The sequence below is a fragment of the Thunnus thynnus genome, chromosome 8 (assembly GCF_963924715.1).
Source record: "Thunnus thynnus chromosome 8, fThuThy2.1, whole genome shotgun sequence".
Taxonomy (NCBI): Eukaryota; Metazoa; Chordata; class Actinopteri; order Scombriformes; family Scombridae; genus Thunnus; species Thunnus thynnus.
In genome coordinates, this window is record NC_089524.1 from 19,366,035 (window position 1) to 19,385,757 (window position 19,723).

Below are 19,723 nucleotides of genomic sequence, written 5' to 3' on the forward strand. Positions count from 1 at the left end.
TCAGCCGTTTACTTCACTGCCTTCACGGCCCCACGCTCTCTGCTGCCACTTCTTTGTCTTTCTCTGAGTATGTCTCTCTCGTTTTGCCCACAGGTACAGCGAGGATGAAATATAAGAGGCCACACAAAACATAAATATATGCCACCTCTGTAACCCGCAGTCCATTACACATGCAATCATAAACACTGGCATTGATTCCCATGGGACCACACTCAATTTAAAGTCAAACTCGCTGCTGCTAGAGAAATGTTTCCATCAAATATCAGTCCTGAAATAGATCTCTTTGCTGCCAGGTGTAGTGCTGAGACCTGTAATTGTGTTGACAATCAGCCGAGAGTCAATACAGCAATATAGAGAAGAGAAGAGAGACTGATATGAGTTTCACAACGTTTTCATGCCTCTGAGCCAATCTGGGCCAGGTCCTGGCTGCCTCTCCAGAGTGACGATGCAGCACAGTGGCAGAGTGAAGGACACTGTGTCTTCTGCAATGCCCTACTCACCCACTAGCACATACGGTACAAAACCCACCCACATACATCGACCATGTAGAACACAAACACACCAATGCTCGTCAAAAACTGCACAAACATCCGTAACAAATACATCCTTTGATTTGTAAAAATGAGTAATAAGTAACAGCTTTTCAATCCCAGTGCAGGGAATTAATTTAAATAAGCTACGGTCAAAGAGTGACAGGCTGGAAAATACCTCTCTGGGTGTGAATGCTTTTGCAGACCAACGAAGGTTTTCTCATTTTCCCACGTTCATAGAAAAATGTTTACAGCAGAGATAAGAGTGGACACTGTGTAATGATTTCATTGGTTGTACTCTAAATGCAGTGCCAAAAAACAAAAAAAAAAACAGAAATACATCAGCATATGGCACTGCTGTCATCACCTATAGCTCACAATCACACCCACACCCCCTGTAGCACACAGCTCCTTATGTGCCTGTGTGTGTGTGTGTGTGTCTGTGTGCCGTTACATGGATGTGTGTTCAGCAACCTCTCCACAGTCCGTTATATGCAAGTGCAGCAGAGAACAGCAGTGTGAGAAGATAAAAACATCAAAACACACAAAGCAGAGACAAGGTCATATGTCTTTATTCTTTCCTCTATTCATCCATCATCACCTCCCTACTTGCAGTGTCACTTTTTTTTTTTTTAAAATCACTCACACTGCTGGTCTTAATCTTTAAATATAGAACAAATGCCATATGAATGTGCATGCCATCCAAATCTGCAAATTGCAATTCACTGCTGTTTTTTTCCCCAGTTTCAGCCAAGTAATGTAGTCAGTATAGAAAATGATTCAAATTAATCCTAGCCTAGCTATATAAATGCCATGCGGTCAGCTATGGCTGATTGGTTACACTCAGCAGAGTCTGGCTGATCTGCTGGCTTGCAGCCAAAGCTGTTGATTAGGCTTCTCATCACCGATTAAAAACAATAACTTGCCTCATAACAGAGGTTAAGATTATGCTTTGGAAGCCATGCTAATACTCAACAAATATACCAAACCTCTGGGACCCTCGACAGCTGACTCCTGATCAAAAGAGTCGGATCTCATTACATTCAGATGCCTGCCATGCTTGACATTGTAGCTGCTGGTGATCTATCTATATGGTCTCCAGTTGTGCACCTGGCAAACAGCCAGATCATATGATTTATGCTTTCTGTTTATTCAACCTTTACAGGATTGTATTCTTATTTGAGTAAAGGCTCGGCGTCTGAGAAAACTATTCTAAGGATTCATCTAAGGATTAGTGGTTAGCTTCTCTCCATTTTTGAAGATGTAGAGTCCTGTCATCTTAATGCGAGTGGATGCATGTTCATAAGGCATGGAGATCAGGAGATCATTGCCAAGGCCAGAGCAGATGTGCACATGTATGTAAATGTTCACACACACACACACAGGGGTAGAGAGGCACAGTAATGACAAGTTGTTGACTACTGGATTCATGACCTTTAGAAGCCCTCATAACTACATTTAAGACCTGTGAGGGCTCCAGGATGACCTCGACTCCTCTGAGCACCAATAACCTCTCCTTCATCCCTTCTCCCTGATACACCCCCCCTCCCTAAAACACACAAACACATCAACATCACTTCTCCTTCTTGCACCCTTGCTCTCTCTTTTCCCTTCAAATTCAAATTTCTTTACTCCATTTACCAACGCTGCTTTTGCTCCACCACTTACCCTCTCAGCCTCCTGTCAAATGCCCCAAAATCTAAAAATACCATCCCTGCTGGGGCCACATCCTCATCTGAACTCCTCGCCCTTTCCTACCACCACAACAGTTGCTATCCCAATCCCCCCCCTTCTCTAAACCGACCCATACCTTTCCCTCTCTTCCCCTCAACCTCCTCCTCTTTCCTCCTTCCCTCCACTTCATTCAGGCGAGATCTAATTCGCCGATGAATAATGGATGGATAGATAGAAGACTTTCATCTATCAAGGTTCTCTTTCTCTCTCTGTCTTTCTCTTGCGGGATGGCTGTAGTGCTAATGCAGGGCAACATGCATTGGAGATGAGCCCAGGGACCTCCCACTCAGTCTGTTTGTCTGTCTGCTGCCTGAAGGATCCCTCTCTCTCTCTCTCTTTCTCTGTAGGTCTATCTCTTTCTGTTACAGCCTGGTCATTGACAATCACATTCAATCCATTTATCATTTTTTTCCAGCCTCTTTTCTCTTTCCCTGCTTCATTTTGTTCATAATCGTCACATCAAACATAAAAATGGAGAGTGCTGGACATCTCTCTTTATCCTTCTCTTTGTCGTATTACCCATCACCTTTTCAATGTTCATTACCACAATTCGATTAGTCCCTGACCTTGGGATAGCGATCCTAGGCTTGTATTGACCCTGACCCCCCTGCTTCCCTCCCCTCTAATACCCTTAGAGCTGCATCAAAGGACCAATCTCAGAGTCACACACAACAGCCCTCCTATACTGCTTTATTGGATGGAGGCCAGATTAAATCCACTATGGAGGCTAAATCTACTGAGGTGAGGAGTTTGATTATGGATATAATTGTTCAAGCTCAAGAAATTTCCTGTTTGAATGGCAATTAGGCATATAATTGAAGTCATTGCAGGGTACTGTGGACTAATAGTCTCCGCTGGATAAAGATCATCAGGCATCTTCCTCTCTGGAAATACTGATGGTTTGGAGCACAGACAAAGTCACAGAAATACAGCCTCAAATATTTTTTTATAACCAATAAATAAGGTGCTATGTAAAAGCAGCAACAGTAGAATTTGTCTGCCATAGAGCTCTAAAACATCTCACTCAGTTTGGACCATCAGATTCTTCTTAATCACTTATAGTCGTCATATTTCAGTGTGGCTACTAAATTTCTTTCAGTTGGATATTCTCTATATCTTTATTCTCTAGATATATATAAGTGAAAAAGGACCAACCCCCACAAAAACCAAACAATTAGTGCTTGGAAGCGAGCAGGAGCAGCAGCTTGTCAAAGAGCCCATCAATAATGCAGGCTGGTGAGTGACCCTGGCTGCCATGCCACTGTCCTGCTGAACACTCCTGCCCGTCTACCTGTCTGTCCGCCTGTCCATCTGTCTCCCTTCCTTCCCTCGCTTCTTTCACCTTCTCAGTCGCTGCCTGACATCTGTCTGTCTGTCTTCCCACACACGGAGTTGTATATGTTTCTCGGCCTGGGAGCCTCGGTATCTGTTATGCATGTATCCTTGTGCTGCTGTGGCCGGAGAGACTTATTTTATATGTATGTATTCATTTATTTATCTACTGTAGAGATGTACAGTATATAAGGTTGTTCATAATTAATAAAGTTATGCTGACACAATATTGGATTTTTAATATATATATTAAATCCTTTAAAAACACATTATTTGTATATTTTAAGACAAATAAATCACACAGAAAAGATTCACATGAAGGCAACACAGGGATCCAATGGCTTGGACCAAAGGCAACACATCACCGTCATAGTAAACAGCATCATTTAGAATAAAAAAAAAAGAAAAGAAAAAAAAAATATGGGAAACTGCAAGAAGAAAACACTTCAATCAACACGCCATGGAAAGAAAATGACAGAAATCAGAATGCTATTCCATGCAGGGGGGCGAGGACAGACTCCAAATGGGACCAACAACAGTAATAACAGCTGCTGTTCTATCATATACGCCAGCAGAATAACAATCAGCTCTGTATTACTAGCAGACTTCAACTAGCCTCTCATCATGTTCGTACAAAACAGCAGACAAAATGGCGGTCGAGCAAGCCGCATGGACAACAATAGAAAATAGCCGAATAACAGCTGGCCGAAAGGTGTAGTTGAGGTGATTTGCAGCTGTGATTCATGTTGCCGCTTTCATTAGGCAGATTAGGTACGATGGCGCACACGCAGACACAAAAACATTCATTAGAAAATTGTTGGAGCTAAAAGGGTTGCTGGCAGAGCTGGAAAGGTGCAACAGTGTTCAGGTTTACTGTTCTGTTTATTCTCCTGTAATCAAAGGCATAAAGAGCCGAATGAGAGGGGACAACATTGTCCGGGGGGAAGCGTGGGAACAAAAGCCTGACAGGCTGCGAGGTGGAGAGCAGGCAGCTGTGATGGTACAGGTGTAGAAGATGGAACAATGAACATCTGGATATGTGGCTGCCATGGTCGGACAAGAAACAGTGTGAAATACTAATTTCATCCCTTCATGTTTATGGAGGGGTATTCTTCCAGGTCTATTCTATTCTGTTGACTTCAATCTATCACACATCTCACAGAGAGCCAGGCAACTCACACAGTTACAGCAGATCCGCTGGAGCTGTAGGGGATGAAGTGCCTTGCTCAAAGGTACCTCAGTGGTGTTAATGTGGGAGGGGCAATAGCAGCACAGCAACTTATTCTCCTTTTCAACTATCTGTCAAGTCTGCATCACCTGTAGCTATAGTTCAGAGACAAACCACGCATGCACATGCATATGTATGCACATTCAAACAAAGTGCACTGATACCCAAACACTGCAGTTTTACACTCCACAAAACATAAATAACCTGCAACATATTTTCATTTTAGTCTACTGTATAGTGAGATTGTCAGTCTCTGGGTTTTGTGTTGAATAGCACATGGCTGTGACGGTGGCTCGTGACAAAAACATAAAAGATCAAGGACCCTACATCAGCTGAAACATGGTTTGACCATAATATGAGGTTAAAAGAAGATCTGAGGCTTGTAGAATCAGTAACATCTTTGAAATCACTCCTTAAAACTTACCTATTAAAAAAAGTTTTATGTTTCCTGTTCCATAATGTTTTATGTGTTTTATTTATTTATGTTTTACTGTTTTTATCTAAATTTATTATATTTTGGGTATTTTATTCTTTTCATTGTCCATACCTTTAATTGCTGGTTTTCATTTAATCATGGTGCCAAATTGCTTTAATTTTTGTTTTTTCTTTGTAAAGTACACTTTATAACACTGCTTTAAAAAGGTGCTATATAGATAAAGTATATTATTATTTATCATCACACAAAAAAACACTGGAAGAGTTCTATATTCACACCACTGCTTTTATAGCGTTATTGATTTGACTGCATAAAACATGAAAAGCCCCAAAGGAATAAAGCTGACAGCCAAGCCACAAGACAGTGTGAAAATATGGTGGACTTTTACTGAGGAAGGGGCTCTGCTATAAAAATCATGCATTTGTTTTAGTAGATTTTTTTTTTTTGTCTGATTCATTCATCTCTGACATCCAGACCTTTTCATTCAGAGGAAATCCATTCCCTGGTGCCTTGAGCTGTAAGTCAATAATGTGGCAACCGATTCCCCTCCTTGGACAGTATGTGTGTGTGTGTGTGTGTGTGTGTGTGCGTGTGTGTGTGTGTGTGTGTCCGTTCATGGTACTACACTAGAGCCCCACCCTTACTCCCTCAGGGAATCTAACAGTACCATCACTGCCATCTTCCCACAGCCCTGCACAGATAGCATCACAGTAGTAGACTGGCCATTTACCGAGCAGCAGAATGAGAGACACAATGGATGAATGAATGAATGAATGAATGAATGACACAGCAACTGAATGACATACAGTGTAAAACCTCATCCCCCTAGGATTAGAAAAATTCTTCCAAATATTTATGGCATGTGTAGAGCGTGAACATGACTTTACATAGTATGACACACACACACACTAAACACATTCCTGTTGAAGTTGTGTGTTTATTATCCAGGGCTTATTGTTCTCAGTCCTCAGTAATAATTGGCAGGCTAACTGGATTAGATTGTGGTTTAACTCATTCTGATGGTTGGAACAAGAGGAACCAGAGATCCAACCAGCTCTTCTCCCTCTTGTTATCCACAGAGCAGGGACAGGCCTGTTTTAATTACAATTACACAAGGACCACTGGAGGGATGGAGGGAATGAGAACAAAGGATCTTAACGAGGGGGTGAAGGGTCAAGCGCAGCACCAGAGCCACTTTAATGTGCATGTGTTGGCGTGGGTCTGTTTACAACAAGCTCTCTTAATTATTGTACATCCATCTTGTTGACACTGAATGATTAATTTGACTACAAATGGTTCTGAAAGAAGAAATGTTTTTCAGAGGCTCTCTACAGTGGAGGTGCTGACTGGTTAATATGTGTTCAAACTGCAATGCACAACACAGCATGAAAGACAATTATGCACAAGATCAAGATCGAACCATAGACAACGTGCAAACGTAAATGTAATTTTTACTGATGTGGGCCATGTGCTACAATCTGCTTAGATTTATATTACAGTACACTTGCATAAATACACCCAAACTTTTCATGATCAAATCTCCATTGCAAAGTTATCTGACACTATCAACTTCCTTTGATTTTTTCCTGTCATAATAGATTCACCAGGCAGATTGCTGTAGAGACAGTTTCATAATCTGACAACCTAACGCATGCAGAGGCCCCAACGGAGGCTTTGAAGTGCTGCCTGCTCAGTGCAGTGTCTACGACACAGCTCTATCAGGTACCGCAGGGTGTCCAGTGAGAAAGCAGAGTGGGTGAGCTAGCAGTTTTAACTCGGTAAACTGTCTCCCTCAGGCAAGAAGATACATCTTCTGAATACCAAAAACATTGCTTTTTGTAAAAAGAATGAGGCAGGAGACAGAGAGGGAGAGAGAGGAGCGCACCCTTGAATCAAATCCTCTTCATTAAGTCTTTTACTGAAGGAAATGGATCAGTGAAATGATCGAGGTTTAAATTTTGGCTGTAAAACTTGCGATGTATACATGTGCATAGTAATAATAATGAAAATGATGCTGTGTAAAAAGGCAAATTAGACCCAACATGGTGCAGTACATGCACAGTTTTACTGCTTGATAGATAATGAAAACTAGAAAACTTCACTTTTTCATGACTATTTTTAACACCTAGTCTATTTCATCTGATTGAAGCATTTTTATTTTAAAAAAGATAATATGAAGCAACAGGTATCCTTTCTTTTTTTAGCAAAAATGTATCATGATTGATTTTTTTCCAATATCGTTCTGCCCTAGTTCTGATCTGACAGATTGAGTCTAGTTACCTTGTGAGGCAGCTGGATTCGCGAGATCACAATATCATGACATAGTGACATGACGGGGCTATTAACACTGTTTGTCTTATGGGGAAGAGTGAGAAGCTGTAATGAAAAAACAGACACCGGTCCACCTGTCTGATACATAAAACATTTTACTCTCTCCTATATAGCAAAAGCTATTGCTGATACTCCTTTCTTTGCACTTGCCTTGCTCCACTCTTCAGTGATTTCGTAATATTCTGTACTGTGTAAAAAGTGTGAAAAGCACACAAATCAATTTGATTGAGTGGGGAATGTTGAAACATCACAACAATACCAAATGAGTGACACAGTACGATATTCTACTGATTGATTGATCACGTCTCTGTTCATAAGACTCCCTCACCTATCTTGCGAAAAGCCGACAGAAGCAGAGCAGTGACCCATGAACACAGCTCAGACCCCAGACAGGAAATGATTTATCATCCACGTCGAGCTCGCTCAGCATGGCTAACAGCCTCTGGAGACAGCTCTCGAGACACGGCTGATATGTTATCACAGAACAAGACGTGTTCTGTAGAAGTACTACTGTACATGTGCTATCCAGCCAGCAAACATTCATATACACACTTTAAATTGTATTTGATGGAATGTTTTACATAATAAACCCTACAGGGCTCCTTCAGTGTCAAAAAAAAGGCGACACATTTCTGAAACTGATCTTTGTGCCTGCAGCTTGTGCTCACACACAGACAGAGCTCTGTCACCCACACACTCAGTGACTGTGTGTTACATCTTTGTCACTCATGGACAGAATCACATCATACTCCCATCCACATCCAACTCACTCAGCTGGAACTGAATGCTGGGAGTCGCAGCTCTGTGGGGGGGGAGCATGCTGCACAACACTGAAAAATGTATCACACATGCACACGTTTGGGCACGAGCTAACAAGCTCATCCCATCACAACACAGACATGCAAGTATAGTAGAGGTTTTGTGCGGCCATATTTATGGACAAGCTTGTTTTTTCTGCTCCATCACAGTCATATACACAGAGCTGCATATCACAAAGTAAGTCTCCAGTCTGCAACCAAATAAAGTTGTTTACTCCGACAAACGGGTATCTAAATTAAAAACAAATGGTTCACATTCTTTCCGTCATCTCACGTCACCAGCAATCTAATGCCAAAGATTAATTATAGCTGGCGCCCTTCCTTATCTTTGCTGTGTTGAGTAGCAACACTCAGCACTGCCGGGTATTGAACTCCAGCTCTGGTTTGCCATGTTGACTACCGGGAAACTGTTGTTAAATCTGTAAGATGGATGTTGTTTTGACCCACTAATAGTTTTACTGCACACGGACAGTGTAAATAAGGCCAAACATCATTTTAACCACAGCAAGCATACAACACATATTCTTCACTTCATGAACTTTCAACTTTACTTCTCTGGATGTTTTTCCTCATATGTGCCATCTATTGATACATCATGCAGGTTAAAGCGCTACAACAACAAGGTAGAAGGTAATGATTTGATAACTGGCCTCAGTCCGGTTGAGTAAGAGTCTGCGGAGTGAGTGGCAGCATAATCGCAATGATTGCCATGTATTTTTGGCACATGAAGAGTTGTTATTCTGGGGATGCCCAAACAGGCCCAGAGCAGGGGGCACTGAGTATAGAAGTGTGTGTTTATTTGTCCAAACAGGGAGCCTCCTTACCTTCTATAGATGGGGCTTGGTCCTGGGCAGCATACAGCATATCCTTGAATGCCTGATGAAGAAATTACAAAAAAAAAAAAAAAAAATCAGTGGACAGATCTTCAACTCTCCACAAACATTGACCCATGAAACACAAGAAACAGGTTCATACAAGGAAAACAGATGTACTTTTGCTCATTTAATAACAAGTCAATAGAATCCATAGATTACTGCTTATACATGATGTATGGAGTAAATGTGGGGTGCATGAAATGGCCTGACAGTAAAGTTGTAAAATGTTTTTTTTTTTTTGGATTTACAATATACAATATAGACTATAATAAGTGAGAGGTGATTACAGTGGACCGTGAGCCATTACACCATTGTTAGCACCATCTGCTTTTACAGTAGCATTTAAACCATTTGAGAGCCATTAACTAAACACTTGTTCCCCATATGGGAAGATTATGGCAACGGCCACACAGCTGTTAACATAATGAACACAAATTCAGGCATTTCAATCATCTCGTTCACTTCAAGTTATACTAGAGATATCTGGAGCATGCAAATGAATGAAAAACAATATTTTAAAGAACTGAGAACATAAGGGGCCCAACAGGACTGTATCTTGGTTTCTGAATCTGACATAATGATCTGTAGAAACAACAACAAATATGAACACATCAACTTGTCTACTTACATTCATTTCTTACTTTAATTTTAAAAAGTACCAAGTCAGCTACTTGAGAATTTGTACCACACTTCCTTTGAGTCACTGTCCTCTAATGCTTGATTGTCTTGCCTGCTAGCTTATAAGTCACTTTGCATAAAAGTGTCTCCCAAATGACAAAATGTAATGTAAATGTAAGCAAGTAGCACAACTGCAAGAACCATTATACAGCAAAGATATTATTGAAATTCAATATGGAATCCATTATAGACTCTTATTGCACATAGGAAATAGAATAAAGTATGTGTTGCATATTCATCACTCTAAAGTGTTCCTGCTTGCTGCAGGTTATTATATTAGTTACATTCTTTGTTAAAGTCTTGTGGAGTCAAGTTATCTCCTTTGTTAGTTGTTTCACTCTTTAGATCAAGTAATCAAAACAATAACACAGCAGCAGAAAATTACACACTGAGACCAACAACAGACAGACGTTAAACAACTTCTATAATTATTGAATACAACAGATGCTGTGTGGCTGTTTAAAATTCACAGTTATAAGCTTGTCCTTTCACAGATGTTGTTTGATATTGATTAAAAATGTTATCAAATCTTTCCAATTAAAATAGTAAATTGGGGAAAGAGAGAGAGGCGGGCAGAGAGACAAACTGACATACAAAGGAGAGAGAGAGAGAGAGCTGCAGTGGTTAAATGAGGGTGTTTCTCTGCAGATTGATTTGAAGATACTGGAAACTGACAGATAATTGCACACTGGCTCCTCTGAACATATCAGTGGTAATCAGAGAAAAGACTGGAACTGTATCCTGTTTCTTGATAGAGATGTCTTTGGGACTTAATTGCCCCACCAAATTGAAAAAAACATCTGCCTTTTCAACTTGATAAAGTTTTATATGTTAAAAGTTCTCTATCATTTAGTCAATGTGTTTACAATCCACACACACACAACAATAAAATCTGCTCCATGTCAATTTCCATACATCATTTACCGACACTGTAACTAAAATGTATAAAATCAAATCAAAACAACATCTACAGTATTCTCCAGTACGAACGGCAACCTGCATGAAGTTTTCCTGACGTATCCTCCGATCATATCAAACCACTCTCTGTCCAGGTTCTTATGGACCCTGCTGCTTGTGTAACATGACAGCGAGGGAGCAGTGTGAGTAATCAAGTGTGTGGGTGGAAACCACTCAGAAACTGCTGTGCATTAGTAGCCGCCTGGATTGTTGCTACTTACGTTCCTCTGTGAATTACATGCACAATAAGACCCCAACACTAGAGTCTAATCCAAGAGATAAACATTTCATCTGTATATAGCATCGCCTCTACCTTTGTCTGATAAAGATCACAGGAGACCAACTGTGCACGCAGAGCACTGGAGCAGGGCCCGGTCCTGACTAATCTCTGGTGGGCAAACTTGCGCCCCCCCCTCCTCCTCCCCCAACTATTAGGTGGGAAATAGACATTCAGATTCAGGCAGGGAGGCGTTCATTAAGTTGAAGGCATTGCCATGGTGATGGCAGTGACAGGAAAGGGGGGGGGGCAGGGTGGCTCTTTGGGGAATTGGGATAAACCTGCAAGCTTGCCAGTAATCAGAAGTGAAACCTGTAGACAATAAGCACTAAGCCATGCCTAATGGGGCCATCATTTTGAATGACTATACATTAACGTAATCTTAATGCAAACTCACTGAACCAAACATATATGTGCTACAAGTACCAGACATGTGTCACTATGTTGGACTGAAGCTTACACTGGAGAGTGTCCAGTTGATTGAATGTTGTCAATGGAATTCAATCATTTAGCCTAATAGTTGTGACATGTTGAGTGGACACAACCAAAATATTTGAGTAGTAATCATTCCTCTAAGATGCTTGAGATTGACATCCCTGTGCTTGAGAGGATCACACAGTAGGTATTATTAGTCTGAAGAGTTCTCTGGCCCAAATAGAAAGCCATTGGTGGATCACTTGAATCCCTGTGTCTGAGTGGATCCCCGCGTTTAGAAAGAGGAGTGGAGCGGATGGGTGGAGGAGAGGATGAAGGGAGAGGAGGAGGGGAGCAGAGGGCAGGTCTGGTCGGGGACCAGATGTCCTCCCAGTGGGGGAGGAACGACGAGGTGAGGATGGAAGGAAGGAGGGAGGTATAGAAGAGAAGAGCCACTTCTCAGCAGTTGCCTGTTGTATACATAATGTTCATATTGTAGAACACTCTGATAAATCACACGTTCATTGCACAGATCATAGATAATGTGAGCAACGTTGTCCATTTTATGCGCAATTTACATTAAATCTGTCACAATATAAAGCTCACTGTGCTAGCTAAGACCTACATCACTCAGATTAATTAATGAAAGACACAAGTTCACCTTTGAACAAACACCAATCACTCACTGAAATCAGACAGGCATCTGCTTTTCGTCTAAATAATGTCATTTTGCTAGTTTGAATTGTAAATGAAAGTCTCTACATCCACTCTCCTCCTCCTCCTCCCCCTCTAAGCTTACATGAGTGATTAGACTGCAGAGGTAAATGCATAAGTGGCCTTGTTCTCTCGCCCACACACATACACCTTCATCTCTGTCTCTTTCTATAGACCTCTATTGTTCAGTACAGTTATATAATATACATCTGAATTAAATAGTTTCCACCTTTCCACCTAATTATTGTCTGTCCACATTTTACATGCTGTACTACAAGCAAGGTTGCTTTGTATGAAAAACTGCCAGGCATGTAAAGAAATTAAATTGAGAGGCAGACAGTAAATTTCAACTGTCATCAATCAGAATTCATAAACAGCTTCTTTTTATTTGCACCTTATAACAGTTACGTTTAAAAGGCAAATGCTCTTTGCATCTACATCTCTACATCTCACCTATATCTCTTCTATTTTATCAGAAGTCTCCGGAGTCATTTGGACATGCACATCCTCCATACCAAACAGCTACTTAGCATATAGGTTTATAACAACAATCCCACAGGATAAAGCACACACCTAATTACTCTATCACTCAATCGCCTTGTCAATGTCTCCACGTTCAGATGAAGTGGCGTACTAACTAGACCCTATATTGGCTGGAACAGACACTTTGCTGCATCCTTCTCATCTGCATAGAAACTGGCTGACCAATCCAAACAGAAAATGTGCCATTTTCCATACAATAGTGTGTTCTAAAAAAAAAGAGGAGAGTAAAAAAAAACAGGGCAGGAGGTTAATTAATCCAATTGACACATAAAGGCAAGAATATTACTTCAAACCACAGTCAATTTGAATGTGGCCAGCTGTAATAAGCACACGCCACAGATACAGCCACTGTGGAATTGTCATATTTTACTGCATGGGCGACGGGTAAAAAGGTCCTGTGCTGCTAGAATAATATGTCAGTGGGTCATTTTAATAGACAAACAACTGAATTACAATCCAGCCATTGTGTGGGCTGCAGTGGCCACTGCGACACATACTGAAGAATAGATTCAGGGGGGCGGCATATGTGGCTGTATGTAATGACTACATGTTTTTATGCATTTCCAAGTGTATCTGCAGTGGTCCCTTCGCTACACAAGTAGCCAATGGACTGACGCTGCTTGTGTTGCACCACAGCAACATAGAGGGAACCAAAGCCTTAAATAAGATGTCCATCTCCTGCAGGTGTGAGCCATGTCTCATCGCCCCACCCACTCAGGAGGTGATTGTGTGTACAGAGGTCAGACAAAGACTGAAGACAAATACACACAAACCCATCCTTGCAACAAAACTGATATATAATTCAGATATGAGGAAGAATTCAAACTGTAAGAAAATCTACATAATTCAAAATGCCTAAAAATATGGAAACAAAAGCCATGGCTCCATATGAATCACTGCAGCAAATAATTACATATCAATGACTGACTGCAGTTGTGTTTGTACCGGATTTATTGTAACTTTCAGTTGTCACAGAGATTAAATGCTGTATTTGATGAAGCCCATCAATCATCCCTAATCTTCCTGAAATCAGCTATTCTCATATTTAAGGATTATTACGCACGATTCCAGTGAAGAAAAATACACAAATGAATATAACTGCCTCTACTGATAGTTACTGGTGTAAACATATTGCTGAAAAACTATAATATCATAACTTATAAGGTTAAAATTAAGATTTCCATATCTTATAAAACTGTTACTAAATACCAACACAAAATGCACATGACAGAAAATCCATCACCATCCATCTCAGGTCAGTGAGTGCCGAGCTGAAGACTGGAGGTGTAAAATGGCTGGTATGGCCATGCATCTGTCCCTCAGCTCACTGTGCGTTAGTCTGTACATACAAAGACCCCACATAGGCTGAGCATATACGGTGATAAACAATTCAAATAAAATTCAAGTGTTGAGCTGTTTTCTTTAGTGTGTTCAACACATATCTGACATCTTTTCATTTTTTTCCCCCACTTGAATTATGTTGCTTGAGGATGTTTTTAAATCACACAGTGATGACAGCGTGTCATTCATGTCAAGGTGAACAGATCCAAATGTCTGCTATAGCACTTATCCAACTAAATGATCTAGGTCATGTTTCCAAAATACTACCAGTGCAATGAGCTTCTGTTGAGCCTGGGATGTAGGCTGCTAAGGTTGAGGAGAACAGGGTCTTTGTCTATAATTCATAGAGCTAAATGGAACGGAGGAGCGTGTCCTGTCACTGCATGTCTGCACCAAAGCTCTTAATGTAGAGTCAGCAAGAAGTGTGCGAAAATAAAATACTCCTCAAGTAGTGCACACCACCAAACAAAGACCATGTGTGCACACAATGATCTCTCTAAATCCACAGACATCAACAACCAGAAACCAGACAGAATATCCTGTCAGATGAAGATATACAGGTTGACACCTTTTTTAAATGATGCTTTATATATGAAACCAACATCTTCATGTAGGAGAAATATTACATATTGCAAAAAAATGTGGTCAAAAGTAAAGAATAACTTGAAGAGAATATTTGCAATTTTACAAAAATTCATAATTAATGCATAAAATATTTCCCTTTGTGTTCAGTTAGACTGTCACAAATAAAAAAATAAAAAATGAAAGCAGAATCTAAAAAAAGGCAAATTTATTTGATGGAATCATGGCAATGAACAATGAACACATTTTATTTATTTATTTACTATTTTTATATAGACTCCTTAAATTATATGATGAACTAACTCACAAAATTGAGACATGCAATTTTAATGGTATCAAAATCCATGATATTAATATTTGTTTAGCAAAGAAAATACTAAAAATAAACCCACACAAAGCTACAAGAATTAATTATTAATAATATATTATGAAATATTGAGACTATGAATTATTTAAATGGAAAGGAATATTTTGTTAATTGTTCCAGTTTGAAATGCATCCAATTGTTCACCAAACTGTTTATTTTAAAATTATATATTTTTAATATTGTAAACTCAACAAACAGCAATAATAAACACTGAGTGATCCCCATGAATCTAAGACCTGCAGTCAATTTCCCTCATAAACAATAGGGCATCCCTCATCTGTCCGACGTTTATTGCTCTCAGGAGCAGCTACATTGAAACTGTTGAAAAGGAAAAATATTTTATCAGTCTGTAATTTTTTTCCTCATAGTTGATAACTCTTATCTTCCCTCTTCCATTAAATAGACAGGACAAAATAATGTGTGTTTTGGGGAGTTTGTCTCTTGCCCACATTCACAACAAAGCATTTAATCCAAATAAAACATAAATCTCACTTTACCTCATACTGAAGGTACTGTTTTCTCCACTCCGGAGTGATGTGGGACGAAAGATGCTCCGCGAATTTCATTTTGCCGGAACAACTGTCCCCTCAAGCCTCCGTTAAAATCCGAGAGCGGCTGTATCCTTCCCCAGTCGACGCGACTTTTGTTATTTCAGTCAACTTGCTTGCTCAACATGCGCTGCGTCCGCTCCTCTTCTTCACTCCACTTCTGGCTCGTCCCGGTCAGTGCACTCCGAGCAGATCCTGTCCCACATACTACTACTTCACGGGAGGGACGGCGATGGCAGCAGCCTGTCTTTAAACAGGTGGTCGGACGGCAGTTTATAACGGAGCCGGTGAGAGTGGCTCAGTGACTTTGCTCCGTCCCTCCCTGGGCAGGTCTGGGGACATTGCGGTCCGCCATCGTATTGAGCCACAGCGACGTGGTTGCGTCAGCAGAGCGCGCAGTGGCACCGGGCGCTGTTGGGACCTCCTGTGAAAACTGTTGGCAGTGCAGCCAGGGATCTCCCTCACCTTCAACACACACGGATATAATTCAGATCCCAGAGCTGAGGTTCATTAAGTTTTCGTCTCAGGTGCCACCGTGTGAGAAGCTTCTTGTTGTTGTGTGTCTAAAATGAAACAGAGGATACAGTTAAAACCTTAATATAGACACAATCTGATACTATGAAGTTTACATTTTACACTAACAGCTAATAGTGCAAATCTCATTCAACGATATATATATGACATATGTGGACAATAAATATGTTTTCTTTAATCCTGACTGAATTTCTTCAACTCTTTTTTCTACTTTGTCTCTCTCCTGCACGTGTTTTCTGATAAATAAAGGCATGTTAGAGTTATGGATAATCAGACGTTTTCATAGTTTCTGTTTATTTCTGTATTTTTACAATTTGAAACTCTGACAGTGATTCATAGAAATTGGGATGCTTATGCAGAAGCCTTGTTTGTGGCATTAGCTATGGAGAAGCGGAGTTTTTAAGAGAGCAGGATAATAGGCTACCATTACTTTACTTTATATTTCAAAAGGATCTCATTATGTTACTCATACTCCAAAGTTCCCCAAATATATGGCAAATGTAATCAATGTAATGAGGGTGGAAATCAAAAAAAAAATCTAAACCTGTTGGATGTGCTGTTGTGTGTGTTTGAATGTCAGAAGAACGTTGTTTTCATAACAACTGTATTGGTTTGGCCGATTTTAAAATTGTGCTCACTCAGCTCTCAATTAAGTTAGATTTTGTTTTGTTTGACTAAACTTAAAGCACAGGGTCAAAATTTTTCAAGTCCGTCTTAAAACAACATATAAACATATAAACACTGAAAGAGGTTTTCCTCGTTGTTCGCTTTCAATGTAAGTGATGGGAGCTAAAATCCACAGTGTGTCCACACAGTCATTTTTTACAAAAAAGCATTTAAAAGTTTATCTGAAGCTTATATGAGGCTTCAGCTGTCTGAGTTAGTCATATCAAGTGGATATCTGCCACATTTACAGTCTTTTTAGCATCAAATTCCCTCTTTGTGTTTCCTGGGACAGTGTTTCCCTGTTGAGCTGCAGCTGAAGTATAGTAAGAAAAAGAGGGACTAAAAAAGATATCTAATTGATTTGACTAATTTTCTAAGGTGATGCTTCATATTAGCTTCATATATACATATTAGCTTTTATTATGGTCAGTATGAACAGGAGGAATGAAAAACCTGTTTCAATGTTCATTTGAGCAGCTCGCTGTAATGACAACAAACTTGAAAAATTGTGAAGTCGTCCTTTAATGAGCTGTCGTTGGGACAACTGCTGCGCGCCTGTTGCAGTGACAAGACCGGTGACCACCACCATCTTCATCATCATCACGCCAATAGCAGCATCTGCTGGACATACAGCGCTAATGCATTTTAAGGGTGTCAAACACTCCCACATACAGTACTATCAAATGAGTTTGAGTTCAAATAAACGTTTGAGGGCCTGGAGATTGAAACTGGACGAGAACACTCATCTTGGTAGTTGAGTGAGAGTAAAAGTAGTTGGTCGCGAAACTGAGACAAGGCTAAAGCCACAGATATACTCCCCAGTGAACACGCACACGGACAGCTGCTGATACCAAAGACGCATATTCACCTGTTGGGCTGTGGGGCAACCACCTGGCGGCCGTGTGACGTTAACGTTAGTCAAATAAAAAGCAAGATTGAAGGTCAGGGTACACTTAACATCGAGAAAGTGACCATGATAACAGCTGTATGTGATAATATGAGCATGTTCCATATGTTAAAGACATACGAGCCCCATTTTGACTAACTGAAAGCGTCAATAAGCCTTTCTCAAGTTACTTTAGCTAGTAGTAAGCTAACGTTAAACTTAACGGTAACTGTTGTCATGTCAGTTCTTGTTTTAACCGAAAAGAAAGCGGTTGCCATGCAGACCATGAACAACAAAACGCTGGAAAAAAAACTTTATTTCATTATATATAATCTATTTAAAACGCCATCAGTTCCTAAATAACATTTTTGCCTTTCTGTGGGTTACTTTCCTGTTTCTATGTTCCTTACCGGAGTGCGGCGGAGCAGCGGAGACGGAAATGCAGCCGGAACCTTTCTGCTTGTTGTAGGTTGAGCCGGTGCTTAATAGTTGACAGTACCAAAGACGGACCAATGGTGGAAATAAATCCGACTGTCACGGATTTCTTAACGAGAACGCTTTAAATAACGAAACCGTGGCCGAAATCCTTTGCAAATATTTACCAGACGGTTAGTCTGTGCGAGCCTTTAACGCTTTTCATCGTCGTGTGTGACGGTACGCTGTAAACAATAATAACAATGGCTTCTATGTCGCCGTCGTCCTCTCCGGACACTGCGACGGGCTCAGGTACGGACCCAGCCCGGCCCGACACAGGGGAGCCCCTTGGTGGGGCGGGCTCAGACTCGGACTCGGACCTGGGTTTGGGTAAATTTGACTGCAGCGGGATGGAAATGGGGGACCGGCTGGAGGGGGAGGAGCTGGAGCGGGAGTTTGAGTCGGCAGCCGATCGCGTAGGAGTCCTGGTTCAGACGGCTAGCAGGGACCAGCTGCTGTACCTGTATGCTAGATACAAACAGGTGAGTGTCGGGTGAGATGTCACTGTGGCATGTAGGCCAAATATTTTTTATCACGTGGCTTTAGATGAGAAGCACATACAGTGAGTTCTCAACATGCATGTATTATCACTGATGGGTTAGGTCCAGATACTTGTCATATAATAATAATAATGATAATTTTATTTGTATAGCACTTTTCAAGCTTCCGTAGACAGCATAAAAAAACAATCATAAATATAAAAAGAAAAAGACTACACCAACAAAATACAAGCACACAATTAAAAGACTGTATAAAAGAAATTTACAAATAAATCATCCAAAAGGTAAAACAAGTGAAACTTATTAAAATAAACTTGCTGTAATATGTAAACAAATAAGATTAGTTGTCAGGTGAAAAGGCAGGTCTGTAAACATGTGTCTTAAGACAGGATTTAAAAGCAGAAATAGCGTCAGCAGACCGAATACTAATTGGAGGACTGTTCCAAAGCTGGACTCTCTGGGAGATGATATACATCTGTTAAAATAGTACTTATTAATACTACTACACATAATAAATTGCAGTTGTTGTGTTTGCAGGTCAAGGTGGGAAAGTGCAACACAGCAAAGCCTGGCTTCTTCGACTTTGAAGGACAGAGAAAATGGTATGTAGACAAAATTTGGTGATCGAGTGTTAATAAATAATTTGCTTCTATTTTAAAAATGTTAAACATGTATATATATGAACGAGATCTAGGATTGTAACTTATGTGGCGTGAGTGAGTAAATGTGTGTGTGCCCTTGTGTGAGAGAGAGAGCATTTACATGACCATATACGTGTTCATATTCACCTGCATGCTAAAACAATGAGGACTGATTTCTACAACTTAAAACTAAACTTGTCCTTGTCAGACCACTTTTCCCCTGAAACATCTGAAACAAAATCCATTCCCAAAATTCTGTATAAAACAACCTATAATTAATAACAGATCCCTTTAATTCTATTTTCAGTTTATTCAGT

At 40.4% G+C, this 19,723-nt stretch overlaps 2 protein-coding genes across 3 annotated transcripts in view; one reads left to right on the plus strand and one right to left on the minus strand.

Annotated features, from left to right (window-relative positions):
- xpr1a (xenotropic and polytropic retrovirus receptor 1a) overlaps nt 1-18,333 on the minus strand; it is a 71,654-nt gene extending 53,321 nt beyond the window's left edge. Inside the window, exons 1-3 of one of the 2 annotated variants that reach the window (XM_067596980.1) lie at nt 18,202-18,333; nt 15,655-16,268; nt 9,234-9,285 (exon numbers count right to left, since the gene is read on the minus strand). In XM_067596980.1, coding sequence (XP_067453081.1) covers nt 9,234-9,285; nt 15,655-15,723 — 121 coding nt within the window. In that variant the 5' untranslated portion in view covers nt 15,724-16,268; nt 18,202-18,333. Of the gene's footprint in view, nt 1-9,233; nt 9,286-15,654; nt 16,269-17,773; nt 17,947-18,201 lie in introns of those variants that run through there. The other variant, XM_067596981.1, reaches the window with a different exon arrangement.
- The window catches only part of acbd6 (acyl-CoA binding domain containing 6), a 31,290-nt gene continuing 29,844 nt past the window's right edge, over nt 18,278-19,723 (plus strand). Inside the window, exons 1-2 of the mRNA XM_067596984.1 lie at nt 18,278-18,747; nt 19,303-19,367. Coding sequence (XP_067453085.1) covers nt 18,469-18,747; nt 19,303-19,367 — 344 coding nt within the window. The 5' untranslated portion in view covers nt 18,278-18,468. The remainder of the gene's footprint in view (nt 18,748-19,302; nt 19,368-19,723) is intronic.